This window comes from Myxine glutinosa, chromosome 5 (genome assembly GCF_964187855.1).
Source record: "Myxine glutinosa chromosome 5, kmMyxGlut1.1, whole genome shotgun sequence".
Classification (NCBI taxonomy): Eukaryota; Metazoa; Chordata; class Myxini; order Myxiniformes; family Myxinidae; genus Myxine; species Myxine glutinosa.
Window position 1 is genome coordinate 88,681,746 of NC_136265.1, and position 18,601 is coordinate 88,700,346.

The following is an 18,601-nucleotide window of genomic DNA, read 5'->3' on the forward strand; positions in this document are numbered from 1 at the left end:
AGCAACAGAACTTCTTGGAGAGGATTGTTGAGAAAGTAGATGGGAGGGTTGTCTAGTCGATCTTTTCGGAGAGACATAGTAAGAGTGTGAGATTTGTCAGGACTGAAAGACACGTTCCACTTGTTTGACCAGTCTGTGATTTTGTCCAGGTCTTCAGAGAGTGAGGAGGCTGCAGACTGCCAATATGAGGGAAGAGGAATGGAGCGGCAGAGAGTGGAGTTGAATTGTACTCTTTCCACCAAGGCTGCAAAGTTCACCACTATCTCATGCCATCCACTTCCACACCTAAAATATTATCTAGACACATGAACCACAACCCAACAAAACACTATTATTATCAGTTGACCGTTTCCTCCCGTTCTCTCTCTCCTCTTGCTGCTACCCATTCCTGGCTTCCGTCCCAACTGTGACCTCACTGCCCTACTATCAATTTGTTGCCTTTTTTCTCTCTGCCACCACACTTTTCCATGAGCCAATATCATATATAAACATGGGAAATAAATCAACAAGACGAAAAAGACTTAAAATGTCACAGCCCCCATGGTTTTCGTAATTTTGCCATACCGGGTTAAAGGCCATAAGCCAGCAATCTTTGGTTTGATGACAAAACAAAATGCTCTGCATATGTATACTCTCGTGCATTGTCTTTGTACCAGGTTTGAAGAAAATTGGTCCATGCATGTCGAGAAATGGTTGTGGACATGTTTAAGTAACAAAATGGCCATCAATCGGCCATCTTGGATCGCATCTCGAAAAAAAATGACGTGCATATGTTAGCCATCATTAATTACCTGTCTGCCAAGTTTGAACATCAGTAAATGTGTGTTCGAGAAATGGTTGAGGATCTGATTAACATCGTTTATTTTTTGTTTTTGTTTTTTACACGTACAATGGCCACTAGTTGACCACCTTTGATCTCAACAAGAAACAAAATGATGTGTATATGAACACCATCATGTGTTGCCTTTGTGCCAAGTAAGAACAAAATCGGTCCATACAACTCCGAGATATGGTTGCAGGCAGACGGACGACACCCAATCTAAAGTCCCTCGTTTTGCACGAAGTCCAATGGGGTCTATAATAACAGGTGTCAAATTAACATCAGAATTGATGATTGTACAAATATAGGATAAAAGGATACAACAAGATATATGATTGTTGGTTAAAATATTTTATATAATAATGAAGGGGATAATTGATGTTTGAGAAATTAATTTACCATGTGGTTATTTCTTAAAGCAATGAAATCATAACTTCGTGTTTATTTTCTTAACACCAGAGTTCATCATCAAACTGTTCGAATCAAAATGTGTAAACATTGACAGAAACCTTCATGAGGATGGTTCTTGAGGAAAGAAGCTTTGGCATCATTGGGTTCGGGTCGATCCAGGTGAACATCAATGTCATGCTCAGTTTTCACTTCCTCTTTCACAAAAAAATCTGGAAAATGTAACTTTTATTAAATACAGGCACTCTACTGTCAAATACAGAGCTGTTTTCATACTCTTCAAATAAATAAATATTGCATTAAAATCATTGGAAATCATTAAAAATATATATTTAAATCTTTAAAATCTTTATCAAAACATAAAAATCTTCATTGGAGAGAAAATAATACATTTCCCTCATGCATATGAACACCATCATGTGTCTTATGCCAAGTATGAACAAAATCGGTCCATACATCTCCGAGATATGGTTGCGGATGGACGGACGAGACCCAATCCATAAATCCCCGTTTTGGACAAAATTCAACAGGGGCTAATAAAAGGTGTCCAATTAAAATCAGAATTGATGATTGTACAAATTAATGATAATAGCATACAACAAGGTATTGTTATGTCGGTGGGGTAGAGATGACTTTAGACAAGGTAGATTTTTGTAGGTAGCATGCTCCGACTGTCATGAAGAAGAGCCACCACCATGTAATAAGTGGAGGACCTGTTTAGCCCGAATGTCGGATGAAGTTGTATTTTTGTCCCCATCACACGGGGGCGGGGCATGTTATTTAGCTTAGGGAATAAGGATAAATGATTCCTTGTACGTCGTTCCCTATGTGATTTATCCTTTATCTCTTTTGGCACCGCACAATAGACACTAGCACAGGAAATGCCCATTAACTACACTAAATAACAATAAAAACCAACTGGAAGCCAGTTCTGAGCACTGCCGATGGACACCACCAGCTACATCACCACGAAGGTCAAGCAGGCCAAGGGCCACGCCAAGAAGGACAGTGGTTGGGCAGGAGTTGACCAATGGGAAGGCTGGGTAGGAAGGCACTCGCTGATTGGTGAAGTAAGGCCAAGGAGGAAGCAGCGCGCTGATTGGCAAGGTACGACCGATCACGTCAGAAGCGGACTGCGTGTGGATTGGTGGAGAGCTGAACATCCAGCGGTGGCCCGCAGGCATGGGAGGAGAAGCACCGATGACGTCACAACCCGACGAATAAAAGAAGACTCGGACTGACATTCTTGCTCTTGCCTTTTGCCCTTCACGCCTTCATCTTGCCCTGGACGACCTCTTGCCCTTCCGCGCCTCTCACATTTTCATCTGTCCCTCAACGTTCCTGCCTCTCGACACTCTTGCTGACACCATCCTTTGGCGTGTGAGGAGAATGGAGGCCGACGTGGCTGGGGAGGCAAGCTGTGCGCCTGCCATCCAAGACGGACTGTGCAGAGAAGCCTGGCTTTGTGCGCGTGCGCCAAAAGACGTGCGGGTTTTCCCGCCAACGGCCAGATACGATTCCTGAGGAGAAAAACCCCAGCCGATTGAGTCATGTCCTCCAAATTAAATCCACACAATTTATTTTCAAGTTCTTTTTATATTCCCCTTTGTCCGTGTTTTAAGTCTGGTGTGGAGGATCCCATAGGAATTTAGTTTTACCGTCGCGTTTTTCTTGTTATCAGCATTTCATTTAATAAACCTGTTATTTTTGAACATTTTAATTCCCGTCTTTGTTCGAGTTATTTTCTTTGCAGGCTTTGGGACTGCCGGTGGGATTGACAGGTAAGACCCTTCATCCCTCCCCCTTCTCTTTCTTCCTCCTGGGTATATATAAAATCTGCTGTTTGAACTGAACGCCCAGTAGTAACGCTCGATTGCCTTCCGTGACTCTCCCGGTGTTAGCTGAGAGCAGTCACACGACAGTATATTATTGTTGGTTAAAATATTTATATGATAATGAATGGGATAATTGATGTTTGAGAAATTGATCTACCATCGTGGTTATTTCTGAAAGCAATTAAATCATAACGTGGTGTTTTTTTCTTGCTTAACACCAGAGTTCATAATCAAACTGTTTGAATCAAAATGTATCGACATTGACAGAAACCTTCATGGGGATAGTTCTTGAGGAAAGAAGCTTCAGCATCATTTGGTTCGGGTTCATCCAGGTGAACATCAATATCGTGATCCAGGTGAACATCAATGTCGTGCTCAGGTTTCACTTCTGCTTTCACAAAGAAATCTGGAAAAAGTAACTTTTAATAAATGCAGGAACTCTTGTGTCACATGCAGAGCTGTTTTCATACTCTTAAAATAGATAAATAAATATTGCATTGAAATCATTAAAAATTATTGATTAAAATCATTAAAATCTCTATCAAAAACATTAAAATCTTCCTTGGAGAGAAAATAAAAATTTCCATCATGCATATGAACACCATCATGTGTTGTCTTTGTGCAAAGATGAAGAAAATCGATCCATACATCTCCGAGATATGGTTGCGGACGGACAGACGAGACCAAATCCATAAACCCCTGTTTTGGACGGTCTATTGGGGGCTAAAATAATAGGTATCAAATTAAAATCAGAATTGATGATTGGTATGTTTGAACAAATTGATGATTGGTTTACGTTTAAACCTACTTTTGATATCTTTGAACCTACTTTTGGCATATTAATTACGGTTGATTTATGATGACTACAATATTTTGAATGTTGGTTTAATCGTCCTTTCGTAAGAAAGAAGTTGAGACATCACTTACAGAGATATGTTTTACATTTTATTTTGACAACTTGTGAAGTGGTTAACCTTGATAAATTTTTGATGCAAGCATAATGTGAAATTTCAAGTTGTAAGTAATTTTGCAAGCATAACTATAACTAGGAGTGTAGTAAGGGAAACATATGAAAATCTGTTAACTAAATTGTTACCAAAAAATTTCTTCACCAATATGTTTGTAAAGGTGTGTAATAACATGTGTTAAAATGTTGAAGGTCAACTCCCGTGGGAAACCCAGAAAAAAAGCTGTTTAATTCTGGTACCGAAAAATTATTTTCGAGAATTTTTATTTTTTTTAAATCGGCCCTTAAGTAACTTATGAGGGGTCAAATAAGGGTTTTTCATGATTCTGAGTTGATTGTTAACATTTATATTTCACCACAGACACTCCTTTGTGGAAAAATAATTTCTAAATATATCTCATTTTCTACTTTGCAGGACATGGAGTCTAGCAATATGGATGAAGACGTTACTCCACCTGTGCTCAATTGCTTCATCTGTGCACGCTCGGATACACCAGCTGAAAGGCTCATACAGGCAACTCCAAAGGGATACTCAACTTTATTGAAACAAGCAGAAACTGTCGAAAATGTTACTGTTGTGGAACGTATGAAGGAGGCTCAAAAGGAAGGAAAACTGAGGTACCACCAGAAGTGTAAAAATGATCTGTACAACAACTTTGTTGCAACCACCAAGAAGTCAGCTCAAGCATCAAAGGCAGAGAAAGAGTCATCAAAGTTGAAGAGAAGACGCACTACTTGTGAGTTCAGTTCATCAACTGGCTGCAGTTCTAGAAGATCACAGTCAGTTGACCTCCTGTATAAGGATGTATGCATTCTTTGCAACCAACCAGCCCAGCTCTACAAAAATAATCCAGCATAAGCTAGAAAGAAATACAGAGTGCCAGATAATTTGACTGCAGATACACTGAAGGCAAGCTTGCTGAAGACAGCATGGAGTCGCGGGGATGACTGGGGCACTGAAGTCACTGGACGCCTGGAAGGGATCAACGACTTGGTAGCAGAAGAAACACTGTACCATTTGCGATGCAAACTTATGTTTGCGAGAGGTGACAGTTTGTCCAAGACTGATGAGGAAGGAAAAAGGAAGAGAGGACAGAGGAGTATTGATGAGGAGCGAGAGGCAGTTTTTATTGAATTCTGCGAATGGTTAGACTCAGAATTAGAGCATGGGGTAATGAACATGGACCAAGTCCATGAAAAGCTGCAGGAGTTTGATCAGTCACCAGAGAAGAGCCTTTCTTATTCAAAGCATTGGCTAAAGATAAAACTTCTAGAGAAATACGAAGACACCTTGTATTTCACAACACAGGAAAGAAGGGCAGATGTACTCTGTCTCAAAGATGGCACCGACAATATTCTGCGAGGGCATCATGCTAATCTTGACCATGGAGATGAGAAGACTCAGATCATAAAGACGGCACTCAAGTTCATATCCAATGATATTGCCTTGATTGATTTAGGTCCAAAGTCATACCCCACCACACACAGTATGACTGACATCGATAGTCAGCTGACACTTGTTCCTGCAAGCCTTCAGATGTTCTTGAGACCGATTGTCAAGACAGACGAAAGAGTTGCCGTTTGGGGGCAGAATTTTATTAAGGCCTGTCGACCTCGGTCTGGAGTATTGCCACACCAAATGGGGCTTGCCATACAACTTGATCATAGATTTGGGTCAAAATGGATGCTCAACAAGTTCCACCGCCTGGGATACACTGAGTCTTACACGGAGACACAAAACTACAAATACTGCTTCCTTAATAGTAGGAGTGGAGATGATGTTCCAGATACTTCTGGCACTCTTGACACCATTGTGGAGGAAACCGATGAACAGATCAATGATGAGGTTGCGGTTGATGCTGCGCTTGAGGATCAATCAGTGATGACAGCCAAAGTGCCAGCCAGTGAAAGTGAATTGTCAAGTAATGATCAGGTGGTCTTTATGGAGGTTGGGGAAACAAACAATGCAGTCTCTCAGTTTGTTGGAGACAATATAGATTTAAACATTGTCTCTATTCACGGAAACACTCCCTTTCACTCAATGGGTTGGATCGAAGTCACCTCTCCGGCACCACCTTTGCCAGATCCACAGACAACAGCAGCTTTCCCCCGGGTGAAGTTGAAGGCACTCGACAAAGCTAAGATCCTGAGATGAACTGAAATAAAGATTATTCCATTTACGAACAGGAAACAGATAGGAACGAACGCGATCATGTTTCTCCCCCTTGCTGAGCTTTCCTCCTCCCTGGCTCATGATCAGCCACTCCTCACTCAAGGTGACACACTCTGGGCAGCGGCAGGAGTGATCAAACCAGAGACTCTACCTCCAACAGAGGGTGCAGCTGCACAACATTCACTCCGTGCCTACCTGCAGACCCGGGACTGGATCCTTCTACAGAGCATGTCTCTGAACCCCAGTGACTATGGATGGACAATAGGTGTGCATGGGTATGAGCCAGTTCCAACACTGGACCCCACGGCTCCTGAGGAGCTATTGCAGTTCACGAGCTGTAATTGTCATAGAGATTGCAGCAACCGGCGATGCAGCTGCAAGAAGAATGGGGGTCACGTACATCTCGGCCTGTGGAGTCTGTAATGGCATTACATGCAGAAACTGCAGTCATGATGTTGTTGAGTCTGAAGAAGACATAGACAATGACTGTTGAAACTTCTGACATTGTGAATGAGAAATAACTCTTGAGTATTATATATGTATGTGAAATAAAAGCTACTTTGTGTGTAAATGTAAAAGTGAAAATATAAATGTTAACAATCAACTCAGAATCATGAAAAACCCTTATTTGACCCCTCATAAGTTACTTAAGGGCCGATTTAAAAAAAAAATTCTCGAAAATAATTTTTCGGTACCCGAATTCAACAGCTTTTTTTCTGGGTTTCCCACGGGAGTTGAACTTCAGCATTTTAACACATGTTATTACACACCTTTACAAACATAGTGGTGAAGAAATGTTTTGGTAACAATTTAGTTAACAGATTTGTGAAATATCTCATAAAATGCCCTTACTAGTGGGCTATACGGGGGTCAAAAATAGTTTTATTGTTATTCTTCTTAGGTGACAGTTTTTTTGTATTCCATTTGACCTATCTCAACATGAAATGACAAAATTTTCGGCCTGGGGTCCAAGAAAAAAGTGTACAGGGCAGAAATCCAACATGGCTGCCGTTTTCCCTGAAAAATCACATTTTTAGCCATAAGTTTGTCATTTCTGGGTCTTTTGACTTGGTTGTGGTGTCTAACCCTATGTTTTGGGGGTCAAGCAAGCTATTTATGCATCTAGAAATAGTCACAAACCATCAGATGTTGAGTTAATACCTTTTTTGACCAAATTTACCTCTTTTTCCCCCTTAATTAGCATATTTCACGAAACATATTGTTATGGATCTGAGAATTGTGTTTTTTTTTATTGTTGTTGTAAAATATCACCCTCCTTCCTCCATTTGGTGTATAAAGGTCAAAGGTCGTGCCCGTAGTTATTCCATAAACAATCACGTAGCAAATCATAGATTTCCTCCTTGTTCAGTAGTTATCTCCTTCTTATGTGTATTAGATTAAGGCTGTGTCTTCCATTAATGAACACTCCATTGCACCGAATTCAAACTAAGGTAGAATCCCTTTTCAAATTCCCCAAAGCCTGCACTCCCTTCACATTCCCCTTTCGTCAATTGCCAACTGCATTGAGCGGTTTGCTGCATTCTGCTGCTGCTGTGGGGTTGTGGTTTTTCGCTGCAAGACTCCATTAGCCACGAGGTCATCTCGGAGCAGATGGTGGGAGGAGTCGGCCCAGCGCCGGGAACAAGGCGTGGCCTTGCCAACGCCTCCTCTAAGGGCGGGATCGGTGAGCCCTTGCGACCAATCAGGGCCGAGGCGAGCTCACCGATGGGCGTGTCCTGGAGGCCGGCGGCTTGATCACCCGAGGCGTTATATAAGCGCGCGCGAAAGCTTTCAAAGGAGAACAAGTTGAATACCCAACAGAGTCCTGAGAGTTGCGTCAGAGAAATGGCAGAGAGACAGAGACTTTGAGAGAGAGAGAGAGAGAGAGAGAGAGAGAGAGAGAGAGAGAGAGAGAGAGAACCCGTCACGCAAGGCCCCCACGGCAGATGCGGCACACCACAGCAGCTTGAACCGACGGAGCTTGGGAACCACCACAGTTTTGGACCACGGCAGCTTTGAGCGGTGACCGCAGTTGCAGCTTCAAAGGAATCGCCGTACGAGAGACGGTTGAGGAGAGCCGGCGGCTGCCCAACTCGAGCCGCGATCATCCCAACCACCCGGACCCTTCCCGCCATTCGTTCCTGCCATCATCCCCCGTGTAAGTCTGATTGTTCGTCCGTCTTCTGTGTTGTCCTGGGGTTTAAGTAAGACTGTTCATAGGTAAGCTAGAATTTTCACTGTGTCCTTCTGGGCCGTCCCTCTTGCTGTCTTTATTTTCTTATTCTTCCTTCTTCCTTGGTTTCTTTCATTGTGTAAATAGATACAAATAAATCATAGTCGTATTTCCAACCTTTTGCCTTCGTCTTCCTCTTCTTCACATCCGTCGTCTTTGTCTTTTCCCCATTGAAAACCTGTGGCACGATTTGGCCAACATTCAAGGATCGGGTCTAGTTTCTGTTAATAGTTCGTGCCGCGGTTGCTAAAACCGCTCGGCAATTAACATCTGTCCGCGGTACGAACGGGGCTGTGCCACCGGCCTTTCCGGAGGTCGCTGGGCAGCGTCAGGGACTACGTCGTCAGACCATATGTTTTATGCCTCTCCCACCCCCTTACCCATGCCTCCCCCCCAAAGCCCTCTCCCTCCCACAGTTCTCTCGATGTCTCCATGTCTCTCGGTTCCTGCTCTCAAATGTTGTGTTTGTGTCCTTCCCCCTCTCTCCCCATCTTGTCTACCGCTCCCGATGCTTTTTGTTTTATGTGTCGGTTTGTCGGTTATGTGTCGGTTTGTCGGTTTGTCTTTCTGTGTGATAAATGTTCGCTCCTTCATGAGCCTCGATCTTGTATACAAAAAAAAAAAAAGGGGGATTAATCCCCCCTCTAAGGGGAACCGAGGCCGACGTTGGGTTCCGTAACAATATCTTCAATTTCAGGGGCATTGCTTAAAACATAACACGGCTTTCTGCGAGAGAAGTCCCAGGTTCCTGAAACTGCCACAGGCACAATCTGCTGCTCGATAGTGTCCTGGATGTCATCTGTGCCAGGTGGTCGCTGCCAAATTGCATCTCCAGTACCAGCGCGCACCAGGTGATCCACTCGGAAGGTTCCATCCCCATTATCATCCAGGTAAAAGCCAATGTACCATCTCCTGTTCCCACTCTCATCCCAAATGACAGCCAAGGATTGATTTGGCTGGAACATGGGTTCTTCCTGTCCTTCTGCCTCTTCAACACTGGTATTGGTCAGTGTTTCCATTATTTCGTCCTCGCATGGGAACACAACAGCCTCCCCGGCTTGATGGTCATCCCCCAGGATGACAGTCAGGTTCTCAATTAGGTTGTTCTCAGTCAACTTGTTGACCTTGTAGAGGTCCTTGCGGGCATCTGAATCCCGTGGATGTGTGACTCGCTGGTATTGTACTTCTTGTCTCAAGTATGTTTTAAGTTCAGGTGGTTTCTTACTGACAAGCATCTTCAGTTCATTGACAGATGTAACAGGCCCTCCGTGTTCTTTACATTTCACAAGAAGGTGGTCAACAAAATCATTGTCCCTCACTTTCTTTTGCAGGTTCTGTCTCAACCTTTGTTTCTTCTTCTGTTTCTGTTTGTTACTCAATGTCACTTCCATTGCATCTCGGTGTTTGAGGACAGCAGTGGTTGACCGTTAAACTTCATTGACATGTCTTATCTGTTAACATAAGGTCATCTTTGATCCTCTTTGCCTTGAACATCCTGTTTGAGTGTTGGGCTGACTGGGAAGCAAGATAACCAAACTTGGCCAAGTACCTCTCCGCATTCAGGTTGTTTGTCGGCAGGTTTTTTTGTTGGTCTGCATTCAGTGTATGGAGAGGAGTTCCTCGTACAGCATCAGGATCAACGTCCCAATACTCACGCTTGCACTGCAATTCTACTCCTTTCGTGGCCTGGACACACATCTCTCCAAGAAGAAGGTGATCGAGATCACTTTGTGGAGCATTGTCCTCCATTTTCACATGTGTCCACTCTACAAGATAGTCACTAAGGGTGTCTGTCTTTTTGTCAGCAAGGTCACTGCAGAGCTTGGGAAGGATGTCAACCAGCAATGTCACCCTGTACGTAAAATTAGCAAGTACTTTGAATCCTGCTATTATGATATCATTCTCAAGGTAAATCTTGCACGCTTGAACAAGAAAATTATTTAGTGGTGTCTCAGCGAGTAGCTGTTTGATGTAGGGAATGCAATCATAGACCGCACCTGCCTGGTATCCAAGTCTAGTAAAACGTTTCTCTTTGTAGAGGCTAAACGACTTGTGTACCCCAGCCTCCTCTAGAATCAAGTCAAATTGTTCTGCTAGCGAGGTTGTCTTCCCATCTCCCCCATGTGCTACAAGCTTTAGAAGCGCTGTTAGAGCAGTTTCAACAACAGATTTATTTTGGGATCCACAAAATCCCAAAATCCTGATCCACAAATTAATGGTATCCATTCTGTTGAACAAAACCTGAAATAAAAATAGACAATATAACTTATGTCTTAATAAAAATATGATTACTCAATATCGAAAACATCAAAAATATGTCTTAACTCAAAACATACAGCAAAAATATGTCTTAACTCAACATCTGAAGGTTTGACAATACTTCTAATTGCATAAATAGATTGCCTGACCCCATAAACATAGGGTTAGACACCACAACCAAGTAAAAAGACCCAGAAATGACAAAGTTATGGCTAAACATGTGATTTTTCAGGGAAAACGGTGGCCATTTTGGATTTTTGCCCTGCACACTGTTTTCTTGGACCCCAGGCCGAAAATTTTGTCATTTCATGTGGAACATTTCATGTGGAACATACATTTCATGTATTCCATAGGTCAAATGGAATACAAAAAAAATGTCACCTAAGCAAAACAAAAAATGACCCATTTATAGCCCACTCCTACTATAACACAGAATGTCAATGTGAGTTTCATCATTTTTATAGTTATTTGAAAATTTTTGCTTCATGACTTATCAAACAGAGTGACCACTATATTCGTCATGGGTGTGTGTCTCTGTCTGTCCGCAGCATAACTACCCGATGATATCATCCGATCTTGATGAAAATTGGGTGGGAGGTTGATATCATGATCTAGTTGTGTCCTGCCTAGAGTGGGCGTATTGCGCCCAGTGTGGGCGGAGCGACGCCCGAAAAAGATTTCTTTTTAGGGGGTAATCGAGTTCAAGCTACATCTTCTCCGAGGGAGTTGGTGGGATCTGACAGGGGTTTCGGTATTTGGTTCGGCCAATGTCATGTGTCTAGCCCCACAGAGCTCGATTTTTCATTTTCGCCCCAAGGTCAAGGTCACAAGGTCACGAAATTTAGAAAACTCGATTTTTGATGGTTTTAATACATTGTTTGCTTCCTGATAGGGTCAAATGTCGTACATGATCTTATATTATCACAAACATCATGAAATACAAGTTTTCCAACAAATTTCAGAATCTTTGACCTTTGAAGGTCACAAAGGTCAAAGTTTCAAAGTTGTCGGAATCGAACTGAATTTTCGGTATTGTGCAGCTAACTAACCTCATAACTGATTATACATTATTTTCTATCTCATTTCAAGGTCAGTAACCTTCATTTTGACATTTCAAGGCCTGGCCTGTCCGGGCCTATTTCGGTTATAGTCCGTCCTTTGTCATTGAATACCGCTCGCTCATGAACCATCGTCGTCTCCTGACTTGTAATACCTAAATTTTGATTGTATCCGTTAATCCATAAACATCAACAGACAGATTATTCATTTTCTCAAATTTCGGAACATCTGTCAATGACATTGGAAACTTTAAATCTTTAACATTTAGTGTAATGAGTTATTGTGTTAAGTGTAAAAAGAAAACTGATACTAAAAATATATCGAATGTTAAAGGTAAAAATATCAAAAGTGGATACGTTTCGTGTGTGGCTCTAAAAAGTGGCAATTCATTTCTAAGCATAAAAGTGGGGGAGATACGCAAAAGTTTTTGTCGGGTAGTAAATTTACAACAACTGGAATACCAGGGGAATTACAGCTACCAGGGTATTCTTTCTGTGGTCCAGGAACAAACTTGGATAAAAGATTAGATGAGGCTGACAATCCTAAACCCTGGTCTTAACCTCTAAATAGGGTTGATAAAGTTTGAGTGAAGCATGATATCGATTGTGGGAATACCACTACGTTGGATGAAAAACACGAAGCCGACAGAGAAATGTTGTATAATTTGTCTTTGATACGAAATCCAAGGGTTCATCCTAAGTTATTCAAAAGCTCGGCTCGTAGGAAAGGGTATTTATAGTCTCATGGGGTCTTTAGGGATATGTAAGAAAAATATTGAGGGATGTGGGTGGTTTAACGGGTGTAGAAATGATCATGGCTTTTGAAAGGGGGTGACCTAAGATGGTGGTGCACAGCTGTCTTGATGACTTGGAGGAAAGAATTGGATGGAAGAGAGTGTGGAAGGTGGGAAAGCAGAGGAATAAATGAGTGGAGGTGAGCAGTGGTTTGGGATTTGGACAGTTTCACATGAACGGGGTCGTTTCACAACATAATATGAATCACACTATGTAAGAGTCATTGCACTTTTTTAAGGCATAGCCCATAGGGCAATGCTGTCTGGAACACCGTTTATCTGTTCGTCTGATGTATGTATGTAAGTATGTGTGTATGCATATATGTCCCTCACAAACGTCCACCAATCAGACCTGAGGATCTGGTCCCATAACAGGACAGCGTTTAGTAACCATTACAGTTGCATATTTTACGTAAAAGGAAATATTAATGACCTGTGGAGCGTTGTGGGTGTCGTAAGGTAGGTATGAGGTTTCACAAATTCCTCCATACAATTATGATTTTTTAATGTGATCGACACGGACCTTGCTCCCGAATCCAGAAGTGAACAGATGATGATGGTTCACTGGTTTGATAATATCTCAATACAATCGTTATTTCACATTATATTTTGATATACTAATACGATATTATTATTTTGTGATTGGAATGATGGATGACGCTGTAAAAATGTATGACTTTTACATAGAGGGATTAATATAATGTGAAACAACCCCCTTCATGTGAAACTGCCAAAATCCAGAACCACTGCTCACCTCCACTCATTTATTCCTCTGCTTTCCCACCTTCCACACTCTCTTCCATCCAATTCTTTCCTCCAAGTCATCAAGACAGCTGTGCACCACCATCTTAGGTCACCCCCTTTCAAAAGCCATGATCATTTCTACACCCGTTAAACCACCCACATCCCTCAATATTTTTCTTACATATCCCTAAAGACCCCATGAGACTATAAATACCCTTTCCTACGAGCCGAGCTTTTGAATAACTTAGGATGAACCCTTTGAATACACCAGGCATGCCAAGTCACACACAAGGTTTCTTATATCTCAGCTTGCCTTTAGTGAGACAAAACATCTCATAACAAGTCACATTTCGTGACGTTTCATGGATTTTTACAGTATTACGATTGCTTCATGGTTTTCTACAGTTGTACTATCGCATTCATGATGCAGTCACTATTCTGTGTGGTCCCATATGTGCAACAATAATACTTCCAACTTGTTTGATCGATGCGTTTCAGATCCAACATTCTTACCCCAGGTGATAAAGGGTGACAAGTCGTGAGTGGAGGCGATTTCTGATGGGTTTGATTGGGAAATGAAAGCACAGACCTCCCAGTGAAGACACCTGCATCACCGAGACCTTAAAAAGGAGCGTCAGTCGAGATCGCAAGTGAAGGTCATGCCGATTGCGTTGTTCGACGTGGAAGGAATGGTTCACACATAATTTCTTCACAAAGGTGCTACTGTTAATGTGGCTTTGTATGTGGAAGTTATGAAACGTTTTTTCAAATCTTTGGCATTTATTATGATTTGTACTCCATCCCAGTTGAGCCGACCTATTATTAGCCATTCCAATGAGCCTTCTTGGCCGATCCCCACTCTGTCCAATTATTTTTGTACCGCCCGACATTCTCAGGAAGCACCGGTTTTTGTGAAGCATTTTGTGGATGGGAAGGAGTTTTCTCGTTTTGATGTCTAACATTGATTTCTGATTGGGGCCAGTTTATTATTCCGCAGCTGTATTAGAATACAGCTACTGCAAGGTGGTTTATGGCTTTGATTTTGTTTCTTGGGGAGACGTACGTTCTCAGGATCAGCCTCGTTCAATGCAAGTATTCTTTGGCGATTGTTGTGCGCATTTGTTTGTGACTTTTTTGATGGCCCTCTTCGACTCCGAGATATTTGTATGATGCTTCGTTTTCTAACTTCTGTATTGTTGTTTCAAGGTCAATTTTTATGTCTGTTTTTGTTGGTTTACCTTGTACAAATGTGCACTTGGCACACCTATCTAGTCCAAATTCCATTTGAATGTCCTTGGCAAACCATTTTACTACTTTTAGTTATTCTGTCAATATTTCATCATTTACTGTGAAGAGCATTGGAACATTAATGTATAGCAGAGGTGTTACCTTTCCTATTATTTCTTTGGATGTTCTTCTATTGGTTGTAAGGGTTATCCGCATCTTTGTTTGGTGATGAGGTTAGTGTGTGTGTGTGTGTGTGTGTGTGTGTGTGTGTGTGTGTGTGTGTGTGTTTTGTTTTTTTTCAAAAAGTGATCACGTGAGGCCAAATACAGTTGAATTGAACCCTTTCCACCAAGGCTGCAAAGTTCACCACTATCTCATGCCATCCACTTCCACACCTAAAATATTATCGAGACAAATGAACCACAACCCAACAAAACACTATTATTATCAGTTGACTGTTTCCTCCACTTCTCTCTCCTCTTGCTGTTACTCCTTCCTTGCATCCATCCAACTGTGGCCTGACTGCCCTCATATCAATTTTTTTTTTTTTTTCTCTTTGTCACCTCACTTTACATGAGCCAAGATCATACATAAACATGGGAAATAAATATACAAGAAGAAAAGGACATAAAATGTAATAGCCCCCGTGGTGTTAGTAATTTTGCCATACGGAGTTAAAGGCTGTCAGTCGGCCATCTATGGTTTGATAAAAAAATAATTCTGCATATGTGCACACTTACGCATAGTCTTTGTGCCAGGCATGAACAAAATCGGTCCATACATCTGAGATATGGTTGCGGATGGACGGACGAGACCCAATCCATAACCCCTCCCCCCCCCCCCCCCCCCCCTTTTGGACAGTCCATTGGGGTCTGTAATAACAGGTGTCAAATTAAAATCAGAATTTATAATTGTACAAATTGAGGATAATAGGATACAACAATGTATATTATTGTCGGTTTAAATATTGTAAATAATGATAAAGGTGATAATTGATGTTTGAGAAATTGATTTACCATCGTGGTTATTTCTCAAAGCAATGAAATCATAACGTCATGTTTTTTTTCTTAACACCAGAGTTCAGACATGGTCTTCCAAAATACAGGAAACCTGTTCACCTTCACCCTTTCATTCCCCTTTTTTAACCACATGTGGAAACAACTTCCACGTTCTCTTCCATCTCATTATTCCCTCCAAGTCTTCAAGACAGCTGTCCATCACAATCTCAGATCATCCTCCATCCAACCATGATCTTTTCCACCCAAAGTGACCCCATTCCAAAGCATTCCCTTTTTCCAGGTCATTGTGATTTTCTTCCCATCTCAACCTCAACTCTTTAAACCTCTTCCTCTTTCACATCTAATCTCTTCCTCTGTCTCTTTTTCTCTTCATCTTTCACCTCTTTTCGCCACACTCTTTATCTCACATCACCTCTTTTCATTTATTCGTCGATTGGTTTCATCATCCACATTTTCACCCCAATGTGTCCTTCGCCCCTCCCCTTCATCTCACTTCAACTCTGCTGTTGTTATTTCCAACTTTCCATTTTATTCCCTTCCCTTCTGCTCCAGGTCTTTCAGGAGCCTCCATCAAGTATAAAAAACAAAGCACACTAAACAAACACAGATCTCATCAGAAGTGATGTCAATCACACAACTCACCATTCGGCTGGTCGCTTTGCTCCTCCTCCTCCTCCAGACCAAAGGAGTTCACATCCTCGATTTTTATCTGCAGAATCTCGGGAAATCCTTGCGGCTCCTCAACCTTCATTGCACACACGAGCACTGTCGGCTGTTCCGATTCCGGCTGCACATCACAGGAATCCTTCTCACAGCCAACTTGAGCGGACATGGTGGGTGAACCTTCAGAGAGGAGGGAAACATACCACTCTTCCTGATGTTTAGTGCACTCTGAGTACCTTGATCTGACAAAGTGCCAATATGTGAAGAACCTCCATACTTGAGGCCTTATCTTCTGCTTCAATCAGTTACAGAACTTTAAACTTTCACCACACACGAACGCACAACACCCAGTGACCCGCCCCCCACCCCACCCCCCCCCAAAAAAAACTAAATTGCATGTCCTAAGACAATACTGTAAATTGTACAACATGTTGATGTGAACGTTGATTTGGCCACAGATAAAATATTAAAAAGTCTCGATATTTATGTGAAATCTGGGCCTGTTCTGCAATTTTAGGATGAAGACATTCAATGGTGAGAAGGCCTCAAACACAAGCACAGGGGATGTGTATGAAGGAGTACTTGTGCTCACAGGTAATCCATGCCACAGGTGTGCTGATATGCAGACAGTTTCCCCACATCAATAACTTTCAGGTAATAAATAAGAAACCACTTTAAATAAAATCGGATGGAACAACAACATTCCTCTGGAACATGTCCGTGGGAATTCAGTTCATGTTCATCACACTGGGAAGTAGGACTGAATCACCTGTATTACAGGTTTCAAAGAAGAGCATTTGTATCATTAGATAGTTTGAACACGAGGAAAGTGAAGTTACTTTGGAAATACAATGAGCGTATTTACACAGGAAAGAGGAAGAACAATCGGCAATTCCCAAAATTCAAAACGTGAGGGGGGAGAGGTTGCCAGACGGTACTTTCAGATAGAGAGAGAGAAAGATTTGTCAGGATTGAAGGAAATATTTCAAGTGTTTGACCCGTTTGTGATTTGTTTAGACCTGGAAAAAACACCACAATAAATCTATCCGAACACGATATGGACCTCAACACCCAATCCCATTGGCAGGAAAACCCCCTTTGAGAGCGGGGGGGGGGGGGGCAAATTAATTAGCTACAATACAAACTCCATCATGTGACTCTTTGGTTGAGATTGGATGAGGAACAATGCAGTGTGCCGTCCTGTGGCGGTGATCAAGCCTGCAAAATCGGACCTGGCAGGAGTAATGCCCTGCTGGTGGATTAAGGGGTCTTACTCCTATTAAGAGGAGTGGTCCCAATTGTATGACCATGCATTGTGGCCCCTCGGGGGCATGATGCATGCGTTTGAATGACCATGTGCCTCCCCCTTGGGGTTGAGGCGCATGTGTATTGTTATGGGGACAGCTTTGTTGACGTTGTGCCTTGGCCATGGGGTCAAGGTGCACGTCCGAGGCTGTTCAAATGTTTGACTTTTTACCTTTTTTCATTGTAAAAAAGGCAGGCCTTCGAGCGGGCCCAAAACGACCAAATGTATCAAGGTCAAAAATCGCCAGACAGACAGACACAGATAGATAGACACACTAAATTGCCTATTTTAGTATGATATATGTATCATATATGAAGGTTATCCATGGAAACATTGAAACGCCCACTGTGTGCACAACACCACCTATACCATGAGCTACAATGCTACTCACAAAGATGTTTAAAACCCAAAATCTCCACAACTCTTCCTCTACTCACGAAGATGTTTAAACCCCGAAATCGCAACAACGCTTCCTCTATTCACTGTCACGACTCACTTTGTAAAAAAAGTTTCTGTTCTCGACGGCTTTGCCCTATGGTATGGGCTACGCCGTAAAAAGTTTCTGGCGCCGCGCATTTCCCGTAAACCAGAATCACATTTGCTTCTCGCCGACTCTTCTTCCTCTCTTTTTATTCCATGTTACTTCCACTTCTATCGAATCCTCTCGATCGTTTTCTCATCCCATCGTATATTATCCTCGTTATTTCCAGTTTACAAGTTTTATTCACAAAAATATTAACTCCTGAATGAAAACGAGGAGGAAAAAAGGAGGTCCGACATGCCAAGCTAGAGGATACACCTTCCTCGAGGTGTCTTGGTGAGAAGATTGATTTCGCATCTCGAAATTCGGTTAAACACCAATGGTGATGGAACGTCACTTGAGGGTTGAGAACCTTCCGAAGGTTGTGGACATTTGGTTGTTGTTGAGTGTTGACTTCTGTTTAGTTGTTGTTTGGTCATCGGTGAAGCCTGTGATTTCTGATTTGTATCATTGCTGAGATCGAGGCTGTGCCGATGATGCAGTGCCCCCTGTTGGTTTGTATCATTGCTAAGAGCGAGGCTGTGCCGATGACGCAGTGCCCCCTGTTGGTTTGT

At 42.2% G+C, this 18,601-nt stretch overlaps 3 protein-coding genes across 3 annotated transcripts in view; all 3 read right to left on the bottom strand.

Annotated features, from left to right (window-relative positions):
- The window catches only part of LOC137428086 (uncharacterized), a 951,578-nt gene extending 933,460 nt beyond the window's left edge, over nt 1–18,118 (bottom strand). The window contains exon 1 of the mRNA XM_078778338.1: nt 18,003–18,118. The gene's annotated coding sequence lies outside the window, so the exon portion shown is untranslated. The remainder of the gene's footprint in view (nt 1–18,002) is intronic.
- LOC137427366 (uncharacterized) overlaps nt 1–18,601 on the bottom strand; it is a 420,191-nt gene that overhangs the window by 5,110 nt on the left and 396,480 nt on the right. The gene's annotated exons all lie outside the window — the stretch shown is intronic.
- On the bottom strand, nt 1,442–18,100 carry LOC137416204 (uncharacterized). The gene is made up of 4 exons (XM_078778379.1): nt 17,944–18,100; nt 16,180–16,380; nt 3,335–3,469; nt 1,442–2,748 (listed from the first exon to the last, which is right to left on the bottom strand). Exons 2-4 carry the CDS (start codon nt 16,367–16,369, stop codon nt 2,561–2,563), a joined length of 513 nt encoding a protein of 170 aa, XP_078634505.1. The 5' UTR covers nt 16,370–16,380; nt 17,944–18,100; the 3' UTR covers nt 1,442–2,560.

Coding starts and splice junctions, on each gene's coding strand:
- LOC137416204 (XM_078778379.1), bottom strand. CDS start 16,369: ATGTCCGCTCAAGTTGGCTGTGAGAAGGATTCCTGTGATGTGCAGCCG. Junction 3,470..16,179: donor GCAAAGCGACCAGCCGAATG/GTGAGTTGTGTG, acceptor TACTTTTTCCAG/ATTTCTTTGTGAAAGCAGAA. Junction 2,749..3,334: donor CAAGAACTATCCCCATGAAG/GTTTCTGTCAAT, acceptor TTTTCTCCTCAG/GAATCGTATCTGGCCGTTGG.